This window comes from Heterodontus francisci, chromosome 2 (genome assembly GCF_036365525.1).
Source record: "Heterodontus francisci isolate sHetFra1 chromosome 2, sHetFra1.hap1, whole genome shotgun sequence".
Classification (NCBI taxonomy): domain Eukaryota; kingdom Metazoa; phylum Chordata; class Chondrichthyes; order Heterodontiformes; family Heterodontidae; genus Heterodontus; species Heterodontus francisci.
This window is the reverse complement of record NC_090372.1, coordinates 211,392,575-211,408,283: the sequence shown is the minus strand read 5'-3', so window position 1 is coordinate 211,408,283 and position 15,709 is coordinate 211,392,575. Positions and strand designations below refer to the sequence as shown.

General features: G+C 45.2%; 1 protein-coding gene across 2 annotated transcripts in view; it reads left to right on the top strand.

Moving 5' to 3' along the window:
* Window positions 1-15,709, top strand: part of mindy4 (MINDY lysine 48 deubiquitinase 4) — a 305,544-nt gene that overhangs the window by 267,045 nt on the left and 22,790 nt on the right. For both annotated transcript variants that reach the window (XM_068015668.1, XM_068015679.1), the window contains 2 exons: window positions 68-248; window positions 12,214-12,286. In XM_068015668.1, the coding sequence (XP_067871769.1) occupies window positions 68-248; window positions 12,214-12,286 (254 nt within the window). The remainder of the gene's footprint in view (window positions 1-67; window positions 249-12,213; window positions 12,287-15,709) is intronic.

Genomic DNA, 15,709 nt, shown 5'->3' with positions numbered 1-15,709 from the left:
AGGTCATTTAACTATCTTTACTCAAATTATATTTATCTCTGAAAAAATGGATCTTTCTCTTTTCCAGGTGGGATCCTTCCTGAAAACTCCCAAGTTTCCTGTCTGGGTGGTGTGCAGTGAGAGCCACTTCAGCGTCTTGTTCTGCTTGAAGAAGGAGTTGATGAGTGACTGGAAATTTGAGAGAAGGTTTGATCTGTATTACTATGATGGCCTGGCTAATCAACAGGATGAAATTCGACTCACAATCGGTGGGTAACCTATGAAATGACAATTTTAAAGTATTCCTGTTAGTGAGGGACTAGTGATTGGGGAGGTGGGGGTGGGATGGTGCAGATTCACTAGAATGATACTAGCGCTAATATAATTAAATTACGATTTGGGCGGCACAGTGGTTCGCACCGCAGCCTCACAGCTCCAGCGACCCGTGTTCAATTCTGGGTACTGCCTGTGTGGAGTTTGCAAGTTCTCCCTGTGTCTGCGTGGGTTTCCTCCCGGCTGCTCCGGTTTCCTCCCACAGCCAAAAGACTTGCAGGTTGATAGGTGAATTGGCCATTATAAATTGCCACTAGTATAGGTAGGTGGTAGGGGAATATCGGGACAGGTGGGGATGTGGTAGGAATATGGGATTAGTGTAGGATTAGTATAAATGGGTGGGTAATGGTCGGCACAGACTCGGTGGGCCGAAGGGCCTGTTTCAGTGCTGTATCTCTAAATCTGAATCAAATGAGGATACCTTGCACAGGCTTGTATTCCTGAGTACAGAGATTAAGAGGTGATCTGATTGAGATGTTTAAGATGAGTAAAGGAGTTGATAGGGTAGATAGAAGCTATTTCATCTGGGAGGGTCAACGGTGAGTTCGTAACAAGGGGGCATAATCTTTATAAAGTGCTGGGTTGTCCGGGAACAATGTCGGGAAGCATTTCCTCACACAAAGGGTAGTGGAAATCTGGAACTCTTTCCCAATGAGCTGTTGAGGCTGGGGATCGGTTGAAATTTCAAAACTGAGTTTGTTAGGTTTTTGTTAGGCAAGGGTATTAACGGTAATGGAACCAAGGGCTATAAAGTTAAGATTCAGATCAGCTATGATTTAATAGCGTGGTGGAACAGGCCTGAGAACTGAATGGCCTATGCCTGTTCCTGTGCTGTTTTTACAGTCATAAAGTAATTATGGTGCAGAAGGAGGCCGTTTGATCTGTTGAAATCCATGCTGGCTCTCTAGAGCAATCCAGTCAGTTCCATTCCGCTGCTCTATCCCCGTAGCCCCGCTAGTTTATTTCCCTCAAGTGCCTATTTCCTTTTGAAATCATCGATCGTCTCTACATCACCCTTGTAGGCAGCAAGTTCCATGTCATTACCACTTGCTGAGTAAAAAAAAGTTCTTGCTCACTTCCTCCCTCCCACAATATCTCTTGCCAAAACCTTAAATCTGCCTCCTAGTCCTTGTACCATCAGTTAATGGGAACAGATTTTCTTTGTTGACCTTATCTAAACCTGTCAATAACATCTCCCCTCAACCTCCTCTGCTCCAAGGAGAACAGCCCCAGCTTTTCCAACCTAACCTTGTAGCTGAATTCCCATTTCCTGGAATTGTTCTGGTAAATCTCCTCAGCACCCTCTCAAGGACCTGATGACCTATGGTGACCAGAACTGGACACAATACTCCAGCAGAGCTTTATAAAAGTTCAGCGTAACTTCCCTGCTTTTGTACTCTATATTTATGAAGCCCAAGATCCCATATGCTTTGCTAACTACTCTCTCAATATGTCTTGCACCTTCAATGCTCTATGCATTTGAACCCCCAGATCCCTCTGTCCCTGTACACTCTTTAGTACTGTGCAACCAAGGCTATATTGCCTCTCCCTATCCCTTCTGTCAAACTCTATCACTACACGCTTTTTTGTATTAAATTCCATCTGCCGCTTGTGTACCCATTCTGCTAGCTTATGTCCTGTTGCAGTGGATTGATCTTTGCCACACCTCAAATTTGCTGTCATCGGCAAATTTTGAAATTTTACTCTGTATTCCGATATCTAAGTCATTTATATCTATCAAAAAAATAATGGTTCCAGCACTGACCCTTGGGGACCATCGTTGTCTACCATCCTGCAGTCTGAAAAACACCCATTTATCATGACTCGCTGTTTTCTGTCCTTAAGCCAATTTTTTATTCAAGCTGACGCTGACCCTCCTATTCCATCAGCCTCAATTTTGTTAACCAGCCTATTTGTGGTACTTTATCAAAGGCATAAAATACATACAAACAACATCCATTGCTTTCCGTTTATCAACCTTCTCTGTTACGTAATCAAAAACAAAATTAGATTAGTAAAACAGCATCTGCCTTTTACAAATCTATGCTGGCTCTCTGGCCCTCTCCTAGTGCCTGCTAATATTTTCCTGATTGTTTCTAAAACCTTACCCACCACTGATGTTAAGCTGACCAGCTTGTGTTACTAGGAATGTCCTTACACCCATTCTTGAACAAGGGTGTCACATTTGCCATACTCCAATCCTCTGGCACCTCCCTTATATCTAGATATGATTGCAAGATTATGGAAAGCCCTTCCACTATCTCCACCCCGGCTTTCTTTAGCAACCTGGAATGCAAGTCATCCAGACCAAGTGACTTAACTACTCTACACATAGAGCAGAATGTATTGGAAAGGTTGGCTATCAGTTTTCACCCCGTTCATTACCTCTAACATCTCTGCTTCTACTGATATTTTGTCAGCATCCTCTTCCTTAGTAAACAAAGCACTTATTAAGTATTCTAGCCTTACGCTGCACCTCCAAGCATATATCACCTTCTTCATCCCTTTTAGACTTCAGCCTTTATCTTACTTTGTTTTTTCTTTTTTTTTTCTATTTACATGCAGATAAAAGATTTTTGGGTTCCCAGTCGTGTTAACTGCCATTCTATTCTCATATTCTCTCTTTGCCAGTCTTATTTTCCTCTTCAGTTCCCCTCTCAACTTATTGTATTTGGTCCAGTTCTTGCTTGAAGAATTCATCTGACTTGCATCATACACCCTCTTTTTTTTATTGTTTCATCATATTCTCTATGTCCCTTGTCATCCAAGGAGCCCTGGCTTTGGTCCCTCGACCTTTCCCTCTTGTTGGACTGTACCTAGCCTGTGATTGCAACATCTCTTCCTTAAAGATAAAATGATCACTCTTACCCACGTGTTCTCCCAGAGACTTCGTCCACTTGGCCCACCTCATTCCTCAGCGACAGATCCAACAATGCCACCTTCCTCGTTGGACTGAGAACATATTGGTCAGCGAAGTTCTCCTGAACACATTTCAGAAATTCCTCCCCTCCTGACCCTTTATCTTAATCAATAGTTGGGTAACTAAAGTCCCCCAATATCACCATTCTAGAGTTCTTGGACATCTCTGTGATTTCCCTGCAGATTTGCTCCTCTATCTCTCACTCACCATTTGGAGGCCTATAGAATACCCCCAGTAGCGTTATCATGCCCTTTTTGCTTCTCAACTCTAACCAAATCGACTCTACTCTTGCCTCCTCAAGGATATTCTCTCTTTCCAGCATTACAGTGTTTTCCCCAATCAGTACTGCCACCCCACCTCCCTTTCTCCCTTCTTTATATCCCTTGATTATTAAGCATCCAGGCATCATCATTTTTAAGCCACATTTCCAATATTGCCACAACATTATATTCCCACATGGCTATTGGTGCTTCTAGCATTGTGCTTTGTGTGTTTACGTACATGCATTGTAAACTTGTCTTTGTATTCCTGGTAGCCCTTCTTAGTTTCCTCCTATCTAATATGGAACTACTACTATCCAACATTCTGTCTGGCGTACCGACCTCTACCTTGCAGAGGCTCAGTGCCAACTCTCAGACACTTCTTCCTACTTAACCCGGACCATGACCCCCACCACCGAACATCAAGCTACTGTCCACAGGACTGTTACTGACCTCATCTTCTCTGGAGATTTTCCCTCTACAGCTTCCAACCTCATAGTACCGCAACCCCGGACAGCCCGCTTCTACCTCCTTCCCAAAATCCACAAACAGGACTGTCCTGGCAGACCCATTGTTTCAGCCTGTTCCTGTCCCACTGAACTTACTTCTTATCTTGACTCTATCTTTTCTACCCTGATCCAGTCTCTTCCACCGACATCCGTGACTCTTCTGACGCCCTACGTCATTTTGACAATTTCTGGTTTCCTGGCCCGAACCGCCTCCTCTTCACTATGGACGTCCAATCTCTCTACACCTCCATTCCCCCACCAGGACGGTTTGAGGGCTCTCCGCTTCTTCCTTGAACAGAGGCCCAACCAGTCCCCATCCACCACCACCCTCCTCCGCCTGGCTGAACTTGTTCTCACATTGAACAACTTCTCCATCAACTCCACTCACTTCCTTCAAGTAAAAGGTGTTGCTATAGGTACCCTCATGGGTTCTAGTTATGCCTGTTTTTTTGTGGGATATGTCGAACATTCCTTGTTCCAGTCCTACTCAGGCCCCCTCCCCCAGCTCTTTTTCCGGTACATTGATGACTGTATCGGTGCCGTTTCCTGCTCTTGCCTGGAACTGGAAAACTTCATCAATTTTGCTTCTAATTTCCACCCTTCTCTCACCTTTACATGGTCCATCTCCGACACTTCCCTTCCCTTCCTCGACTTCTCTGTCTCCATCTCTGGGGATAGGCTGTCTACTAATATTCATAATAAGCCCACTGACTCCCACAGCTACCTCAACTACACTTCTTCACACCCTGCCTCCTGTAAGGACTCCATTCCATTCTCCTAGATTCTCCATCTCTGACGCATCTGCTCTGATGATGCAACCTTCCACGACAGCGCCTCTGATATGTCTTCCTTTTTTCTCAACCGAGGATTCCTCCCCACCGTGGTTGATAGGGACCACAACCGTGTCTGGCCCATTTTCCGCACCTCTACCCGCCCCCCTTACCCTCCCTCCCAGAACCACGACAGGGTTCCCCTTGTCCTCACTTTCCACCCCACCAGCCTCTACATCTAAATGATCATCCTCCGCCATTTCCTCCACCTCCAGTATGATGCCACTACCAAACGCATCTTCCCCTCCCCTCCTCTGTCAGCATTCCGAAGGGATCGTTCCCTCCACGACACCCTGGTCCACTCCTCCACCACCTTGTTCCCTTCCCACGACACCTTCCCCTGCAATCTCAGGAGGTGTAATACCTGCCCATTTACCTCCTCTCTCCTCACTATCCCAGGCACCAAACATTCCTTTCAAGTGAAGCAGCGATTTACTTGTACTTTTTTCAATTTGGTATATTGTAGTCACTGCTCACAATGCGGTCTCCTCCACATTGGGGAGACCAAATGCAGATTGGGTGACTGCTTTGCGGAACACCTCCGCTTAGTCCGAAAGCATGACCCCGAGCTTCCGGTTGCTGGCCATTTCAACACACCCCCCTGCTCTCATGCCCGCATCTCTGTCCTGGGATTGCTGCAGTGTTTCAGTGAGCATCAATACAAGCTTGAGGAACAGCACCTCATTTACCGATTAGGCACACTACAACCTGCCGGACTGAACATTGAGTTCAATAATTTCAGAGCATGACAGGCCCCCTTTTAATTTTTCTTTTTCTTTTTTCTTTTTTATTTGTTTATTTTATTTTTGTTTGTTTAGTTTGTTTCTACTGCGCTTCCCCCCTATTTTTCATGTTCGTGCTTGGGGCCAGGGCTGTTCTTTTTTCTGTCAATTAACGCCCTCTCTGTACTAATCCTTTGTCTTTCATCACACCATTAACATACCGTTTGCCTTTGCTCCATGACCTTCTGGTCAGTTATTCTCTGTTACCTCGTTCTTTCAACACCTCTTCTGTTATCTCTTGCCCCTCACTTTACTTGCTTAAAACCTATTACATTTCTAATATTTGCCAGTTTTGATGAAGGATCACTGCTCTGAAACATTAACTCTGTTTCTCTGTCCACAGATGCTGCCAGACCTGCTGAGTATTTCCAGCATTTCTTGTTCGTATTTCTATCCAGCATGCTTACTCCTTTATGCACCTTATTGCTCTTTTCTGCTTGTAGATACTAGTGCCCACACACTTGCCTGGTTAGTTTAAACCCTCCCAGCCACACTAGTGGACTTCCCTGAGAAGACATTGGTCCCTGTCCTGTTGAGGTACACCTTGTTCTTTTTGAATAGGTGCCTCCTGCCCCAGAACTGGTCCCAGTGCCCCAAGAATCTGAAGCCCTCCCTCCTGCACCATGCCTCAAGGATCCTCCCTATCTTCCTAATTCGTACTCTCTCTGGCATGTGGCACTGGGAGTAATCCAGAGATTACTATTTCGGGGTTCTGTTATTTTAACTTGCTAGCTCCTGAAGATCTTGCCTTAGGATCTCAATACCAGCCCTTTCTATGTCATTTGTACCGATGTGTACCACTTCTGCCTCATTTCCCCTGCAGAATATTCTACACCCTCCTCATGATATCCTTTATCCTGGCACCAGGGAGGCAACACACCATGCGTGACTCATGATGATGATTACAGAAATGCCTGTCTGTCCCCCTAACTATGGAATCTCCTGTAACGACTACATTTTTACAGTTTGTGGTTCCCTCCTGTGAAATCCCTTGTCTATTGGTGCCATGGTCTGGACTGCCCTCCTTCAAGGTATCATCGCTCCAGTGTTGAGCGCCAATTTGTGTAGGAAGAGACAGGAAGTGTAGGAGTCTTCAGGTATGTGCACATATCCTGAAGACTCCTGCACTTCCTGTCTCTTCCTACTCTTCCAGCTGGCCACCCATCTACTATCATGAACACACTCTGCCTGTGGGGTGGGCACCTCCTGGAACATATGAAACAGGAAACTCTCAGCCTCTATGGTGCTCCGCAGTGACTCCCAACGGCCTCTCGAGTTCGGAAACCCTGAGCTTGAACTCAAGCAGCTGGAGACACTTCCTACACACGTGATCCTCCAAGATACATGAAGTGTACTGTAGTTCCCACATAGTCCAGGAATTGCAAGCAACAGGTCTCAGCTGCCCATTCAAGTTCTTGGAAAAGAAAACTTTCTTTCCTCCTTTAGAATCTAGTTTGTACCTTGTTTAAACTATTAATTTTAATTAATGCCTCTAGATCTCAGCTCTCAGGTTTTCTTGTCTCCCACACTCTCAGACTACTTCTTGTGTTTTTCAAATGCCAGCACTTATTCCCGCACTTAACAAATTCCCTAAGTTTAAAGCTCTGTAGAAGCAGTACTCCGTACGACTGGACTTTGTGCTACTCCATGCGTTAGCTAAGGCCTCCTATGTTTATACTCACAAAAGTTCCAAACACCTGAGTCAGCCCCTGCTGACAGTAATTACCAGTTCTAACTAACCACCTAATTAATCACTAATTAAGCTCAAGGAACAGCTTGTCATTTACCGATGAGGCACGCTACAGCCTGCGGACAAAACATTGAGTTCAATAATTTCAGAGCATGATGGGCCCCCCTTTTTATTTTTAGTTATTTTTTTCTTTTTTCTTTGTTTATTTTGTTTTAGGTTGTTTCATTCATGTTTTTTCATATTTGTGTTTTTGGCCAAGGCTGTTCACTTTTCGATCAATTAACACCCTTTCAGCATACCATCAGCTTAGCGTTTGCCTTTGCTCCATGACTTTCTGGATCTTATATGTTTCAATCAAGTTGCCTCTTACTCTTATAAATTTCAGTGGGTACAAGCCTAGCTTGTCCAATCTTTCCTCATAAGACAGCCCGCCCACTCCAGGTATTCTACCTTCTCTGAACTGTCTCCAACATATTTACATCCTTCCTTAAATAAGGAGACCAGTACTGTACACAGTACTCCAGATGTGGTCTTACCAATGCCCTGTATAGCTGAAGCATATCCTCCCTACTTTTGTATTCAATTCCCCTCACGATAAACGATAACATTCCTAGCTTTCCTGATAATGTGCTGTACCTGCATACTAACTTTTTGCGATCCCTCTGCATCTCAGAGCTCTGCAATCTCTCACCATTTAGATAATATGCTTTTTTATTCTTCCTGCCAAAATGGACAATTTCACATTTTCCCACATTATACTCCATTTGCCAGGTCTTTGCCCACTCAATTAACCTATCTGTATCCCTTTATCCTTATGTCCTTTTCACAAGTTACTTTCCTACCTATCTTGTGTTATCAGCAAATTTAGCAACCCTACCTTCGGTCCCTTCATCTAAGTCATTTATATAAATTGTAAAAAGTTGAGGCCCAGCACAGATCCCTGTGGCACACCACTCGTTACATCTTGCCAACCAGAAAATGACACATTTATGCCTACTCTCTGTTTCCTGTTAGCTAGCCAATCTTCTATCCATGCCAATATGTTACCCCCTACACCATGAGCTTTTATTTTCTGCAATAACCTTATCAAATGCCTTCTGGAAATCTAAGTACAATACATCCACCGATTCCCCTTCATCCACAGCACATGTTACTCCCTCAAAGAACTCCAATAAATTGGTTAAACATGATTTCCCTTTCACAAAACCATGTTGACTCTGAGCAGGGAGGGTATTCCAAAGCTTTGGGCCTAGGCAACTGAAGGTGCGGCCACCAGTGGTGGAGTGATTAAAGTCGGGGATGCTCAAGAGTCCAGAATTAGAAAAGTGCAGATACCTTGGAGGTTTGTGGGGCTGGAAGAGGTTACAGAGATAGGGAGGGCCCAGGCCATTGAGGGATTTGAAAACAAGGATGAGAATTATAAAATCAAGACATTGCTTGACCGGAAGTCAGTGTAGGTCAGTGAGCACAGGAGTGATAGGGGACTTGTTGCAAGTAAAGACAAGGGCAGCAAAGCTTTGGATAACCTCAAGTTTATGGAGAGTAGAATGTGGGAGACCAGCTAGGAGTGCGTTGGAATAGTCAAGTCTAAAGGTGATGACGGCATGAATGAGGGTTTCAGCAGCAGGTGAGCTGAGACGGAGACGAAGTCGGGCGCGTTCAGAGGTGGAAATAGGCAGTCTTAGTGATGGTACGAATGTGCGGTCAGAAGCTCATCTCGGGGTCAAATGTGACACCAAGGTTGTGAACAGACTGACTTAATCTCAGACTGTTGCCAGGGAGAGAATTGGAGTCAGTAGCTAGGTAACGGAGATATGAACAAATTATATGAACAAGTGTTTTGATATAGCATTTTACCACCATGAAACAATGTCTCGACCCACGAAATTGAAATAGGGCAAATCAGCAAGGGAGAATTATGAGTCGCCAAAACTTTGAGGGCCAAGTTGCCAGAGTTCAGGAATATCCCTAAGCTAAGGAAAAAGATTGCTACAAATTCCAAAGTAGAAGCAAAGGAAACCTCAGAATTTAGGACCCTTCATTCTCTCTGTGCATCTTTGCATGACATTCCTGGCTGCACTACTTTGATGCAGGCGGTCAAAAAATAAATGGATAACCAACTGTACGACAGTTGCGCAGACAGCAGTGTAATATAGGCATGTTAACCAGCTCAGTAAAAATAGCTCACAGGGGAAATTACACCCTGTAAAAGTCATAAAAACCAGATTGGACCAACTCAATTATTGTCCAAATCCATCAAATCTTTAAAGGCAGACCAGGGCCATTCATCCTCAAGTCACATGAAGCAGCTTGTAAGGTTCCAGCTATGACCTAATGGCCATCAATAAAAACATGAAAAGTAGAAAGGGATAAAGCCATGCACAAGCTGAAAAACTGCCAGCGTAAGCAACCCTTGGAAGGAGATATTTGTCAAACCCATGATTTACTTGCAGAATTTTTTTGAGTGTTTACATAATTCACCTGGGAAATGTAAATGTACCTCTTCACGTGTTTAAATTTCCCCCGCTTAAGTAGGAGATTCTATTTAAAAGAAAAAGGTTGTGAGGTTCACAGGGATGACAATGCTGCATTTTGCAAGAAAGTGTGGGGGAGGAAGAAAGCAAAGGAAGGAGGGAATCAAGGCTGAGAACACATGATGACAGTAGTAACTGAGAGGGTGAATGGAAAGAATGGCTAGAGAGGCAACGCCGAATCCCCACTGAACCCCCTTCACATGAGCATTCTGTTTCTTACCTGTGTCTGTGGATTTGGGATTAGTGTTGATCAAACATGATCACTTTTCAGTAGTAGCCACTCCACGGCCTCGCTGCTCCTTATCTCTGTAATCCTCAAGATATCTGCACTCCTCCAATTTTGGTCTCTTGAGCATCCCCGTTTTTAATCGCTCTGCCATTGGTGACCGTTCCTTCAGCTGCCAAAGCCCTAAACTCTGGAATTCTCTCCCTGAACCTCTCCGCCTCTGTACCTCTCTTTTGCTTTAAAATGTTCCTTAAAACCTACCTCTTTGAAGAAGCTTTGATCATCTGCCCTAATACCTCCTTATGTAGCTTAGTATCAAAATTTTATTTGATAATGCTCCTTTGAAGTGACTTGGGACATTTTTACTATATTAAAGGCATGATATAGAGTCATAGAGTTATACAGTACAGAAACAGGCTCTTCGGCCCATCGTGTCTGTGTCGGCCATACAGCACCCAACTATTCTGATCCCATATTCCTGCACTTGGCCCGTAGCCTTGTATGCTATGGCATTTTAAGTGCTTATATAAATACTTCTTAAATGTTGTGAGGGTTCCTGCCTCCACCACCTCTTCGTGCAGTGCGTTCCAGATTCCAACCACCCGCTGGGTGAAATTTTTTTCCCTCAAATCCCCCTAAGCCTCCTGCCCCTTACCCTATATCTATGCCCCCTCGTTATTGACCCCTCCGCTAAGGGAAAATGTTTCTTCCTATCTAACCTATCAATGCCCCTCATAATTTTATATACGTCAATCATGTTCTCCTTCAGCCTTCTCTGCTCTAAGGAAAACAACCCTAGCCTTTTCAGTCTCTCTTTATAGCTGAAATGCTCCAGCCCAGTGACATCCTGGTGAATCTCCTCTGATCCCTCTCCAGTGCAATCACATCCTTCCGATAGTGTGGTGCCCAGAACTGTACACAGTACTCCAGCTGTGGCCTAACTAGCGTATTATATAGTTCCATCATAACCTCCCTTATATTCTATGCCTCGGCTAATAAAGGCAAGTATCCCATATGCCTTCCTCAAGTTTTTTTTGAGCATCAGTCACGTCATACTGTCAATAGATTGAGGTCTCTAGATGTAAAGGCCTGTGCCTAAGATTAGTTACGACCAAGGTCACCACCTAATTACTGGTTCACTTTGAAGATTGCTGCCAACAGCCCGACTCCCAGAAACAATAATGGCCAAAGCCGCTGGAAGAAATTAGGCATGTTCTCGGGAGGCTGTCTTTTGTTTACTGCAACATGACATAAATTCACATAACAGCGGATTTCTGCCGCACATTTGTTTCCTGATTCTGATTTCTCCCCTGATTATGTTGGAACAGTTCACGCAACTCAAACAGGTCATCACAGATTTTCTTGCTGATAATTAGTTCTCATAGAGAAACAAAGCCCTTCATAGAGAATTTAATTTTGAACCAATCTACACAATCAATCTTGCAGATTAAAAATAAAACACATGAATGCTGGAAATATATAATGGGCATCTCAAAACAGAAGAGAAAGGCTAATATTATCAAGTGGGACCCTTCATCAGTACTAGGGAAAGAGATCTGTTATCACCCATTCACTGCCTCCTGCACTTTTTTTTAATAACATTACAGTATTTGGATCGAAAGCAGCAAATATAAAAATTCCCCGTACCACAAGTTCTGATGAAGGGTCCTGTCTGAAATATTAACCCGACTTTTCTCTTACAGTTTCTCATTGCCCTGCTCTGAATTCCTGGCCTGTGCAGTGGCGCAGTGGTTAGCACCGCAGCCTCACAGCTCCAGCGACCTTGGTTCAGTTCTGGGTACTGCCTGTGCGGAGTTTGCAAGTTCTCCCTGTGACTGTGTGGGTTTCCGCCGGGTGCTCCGGTTTCCTCCCGCAGCCAAAGACTTGCAGGTTGATAGGTAAATTGGCCATTGTAAATTGCCCCTAGTGTAGGTAGGTGGTAGGAGAATTGAGGGAAGGTGGGGATGTGGTAGGGAATATGGGATTCATGTAGGATTAGTATAAATGGGTGGTTGATGGTCGGCACAGACTCGGTGGGCCGAAGGGCCTGTTTCAGTGCTGTGTCCCTCTATGACTCTAAGTATACAAAATTCGTAACCATAATCTTGGGGTGAAACCTTCCCCACCCCCACACCACTCTTGTCTTCCAGATGCGTCAGAGGGCTGCTCATTGGAAGGGGAAGATGATCTGATTCCTCCACTTGATCTCTGCATCAGGACAAAGTGAGTTAATGTCTAAATGATTTATATGTTGGTTTGCACCTATAAACAGGATTTCCACTGCGCTTACAGTGAAGTCACAGCAGCAGCTCAACAGACATTTTTGATCTACATGTAGACTTTTAAAGCTGCTTTATGATAATGATTATATAATTGACACAGCTTGCTGTTCCTTCATTATCGCTGGAGAAAAATCCTAGAATTATTTACCCAACACTGTGGAATTACCTTCACGACACGGGCTGCAATGGTTCAAGAAGCACAGCCCACTGCTGTCCTTTTGAGTAATGTCCACATCTGTAAGACTTTTGTGTGTTTAGGTGGGTTGTTGACTAGCTTTTGACACACAAAATACAAACTCTGGCTTCTTAATCAAGATAGAGAGTTAATTAAGTACAGCAAGAATATACAAGCAATACTCAACCAACGGTGGTAGTTATACAACAGGATATAGAATGTCTTCGGTCCTTGCCTTCCGAGCTGCTGTGGCGTTGTCGTCTTTTCTTGAGGTGTTCTGTTGACTGCAGGTTAGTTTCTTGGATCGGTGCGGCCGAGTTTTCCCAGCACCTGTCATTTATGGCTCCTTTGGGGGTTCCTTCCTTCCTTATTAGGTTATAGTTCACCTTAACCCTTTGGTCAGGTTTAACCTCAAGTTCTGTACATTGTCTCTTCTTGATTAGTTTATAGTAATCTGATTACAGATATATGACCCTACCCTCTGTACGTTGTCTCTGCAGACAACTTGATGGCCCAGTCATTGTCACACAATGGGGAATGTTTGCTGTCAGTTCAAGTCTTGAATGGTCTCTGGATCTCTTTATTTGCATTATCATCCTTTGTGAGGCCTACCAAGTCTATCCCTTATTGTGACTGAATCTGTCTCAGTTTGAAATACAGAATGGGCATCCGGTCTCATAGCAATGCTACTTTTTAAAAAATCTGTTTTTTCATGGGATTTTGGGCATCGCTGGCCAGGCCAGTACTTGTTGCCCATCCCTAATTGCCCATGAGAAGTGGTGGTGAGCTGCCTTCTTGAACTGCTGCAGTCCATGTGGGGTAGGTACACCACGGCGCTACTAGGAAGGGAGTTCCAGGATTATGACCCAGCGACAGTGAAGGATATAGTTCCAAGTCCGGATGGTGTGACTTGGAGGGGAACTTGCAGGTGGTGGTGTTCCCACGCATCTGTTGTCCTTGTCCTTCTAGGTGGTCGAGGTCACGGGTTTGGAAGGTGCTGCCTGAGTAGCCTTGGTGCTTTGCTGCAGTGTATCTTGTAGATGGTACACACTTCTGCAATTGTGCGTTGGTGGTGGAGGGAGTGAATGTTTGTGGATGGGGTGCCAATCAAGAGGGCGGCTTTGTCATAGATGGTAGGCAGGCGTAAGGGAGTCAGGAGGTGAGTTACTCGCCGCAGGGTTCCTAGCCTCTGACCTGCTCTTGTAGCCATGGTATTTATATGGCTACTCCAGTTCAGTTTCTGGTCAGTGGTAACCCCCATCAGCGAGCAGGTTATTGCTAAGCAAGTGCTGCTTGATAGCACTGTCAGTGACACCTTCCATCACTTTACTGATGATTGAGAGTAGACTGATGGGTGGTAATTGGCTGGGTTGGATTTGTCCTGTTTTTTGTGTACAGGACATAACTGGGTAAATTTCCACATTGCCAGGTAGATGCCAGTGTTTTGACGTGACAAGTCCTAGAGCACAGATCTTCAGTACTATTGCTGGAATGTTGTCAGGGCCCACAGCCCTTGCAGTATCCAGTGCCTTCAGTCGTTTCTTGATATCACGTGGAGTGAATCAAATTGGCTGAAGACTGGTATCTCTGATACTGTGGACCTCAGGAGGAGGCTGAGATGGATCATCAACTCCGCACTTCTGGCTGATGTGCTGGGCTCCCCCATCATTTGTGGGGCCACCTCCTCCAGTTAGTTGTTTAATTGTCCATCACCATTCACGACTGGATGTGGCAGCCCTGCAGAGCTTAGATCTGATCCGTCGGTTATGGGATCACTTAGCTCTGCGTATCGCATGCTGCTTAGGCAGTTTGGAACACAAGTAGTCCTGTGTTGTAGCTTCACGAGGTTGACATCTCATTTTGAGGTATGCCTGGTACTGCTCCTGGCATGCCCTCCTGCACTCTTCATTGAACCAGGGTTAGTCTCCTGGCTTGATGTTAACAGTAGAGTGGGGAATACGCTGGGCTATGAAGTTACAGATTGTGGTTGAGTACAATTCTGCTGCTGCTGATGGCCCACAGCGCCTCATGCATTGCTAGATCTGTTCGAAATCTATCCCATTTAGCACAGTAGTAGTGCCACACAACACAATGGAGGGTATCCTCAATGTGAAGGTGGGACTTTGTCTCCAAAAGGACTGTGCGGTGGTCACTACTGCCAATACTGTCATGGACAGATGCATTTGTGGCAGGCAGATTGGTGAGGACGAGGTCAGGTATGTTTTCCCCTCTTGGTTTCCAGTCTATCAGCCGTGTCCTTTAGGACTTGGCCAACTCGGTCAGTAGTGGTGCTACTGAGCCGCTCTTGGTGATGGACATTGAAGCCCCCCACTCAGAGTACATTCTGCGCCCTTGCCACCCTCAGTGTTTCCTCCGAGTGGTGATCAACACGGAGGAGTACTGATTCATCGGCTGAGGGAGAGTGGTAGCTGGTAATCAGCAGGAGGTTTCCTTGCCCATGTTTGACCTGATGCCATGCCACTTCATGGGGTCGGGAGTCGATGTTGAGGACTCCCAGGGCAACTCCTCCTGACTGTATACCACTGTGCTGCGCCACCTTTAGTTTAGTTTAGAGATACAGCACTGAAACAGGCCCTTCGGCCCACCGAGTCTGTGCCGACCATCAACCACCCATTTATACTAATCCTACACTAATTCCATATTCCTACCACATCCCCACCTGTCCCTATATTTCCCTGCAACCTACCTATACTAGGGACAATTTATAATGGCCAATTTACCTACCAACCTGCAAGTCTTTTGGCTTGTGGGAGGAAACCGGAGCACCCGGAGAAAACCCACGCAGTCACAGGGAGAACTTGCAAACTCCACACAGGCAGTACCCAGAAATGAACTCGGGTCGCTGGAGCTGTGAGGCTGCGGTGCTAACCACTGCGCCACTGTGCTGCCCACCTCTGGTGGGTCTGTCCTGCCGGTGGGACAGGACATACCCGGGGATGGTGATGGCAGGAATAAAAACAAGAAATGCTGGAAATACTCAGCAGGTCTGGCAGCATCTGTGTAGAGAAAAGCAGAGTTAACGTTTCAGGTCAGTGACCCTTCTTCAGAACTGGTAATGGCAGTGTCTGGGTCATTGTCTGTAAGGTATAATTCCGTGAGTATGACTATGTCAGGCTATTGCTTGACTAGTCTGTGGGACAGCTCTCCCAACTTTGGCACAGTCCCCCA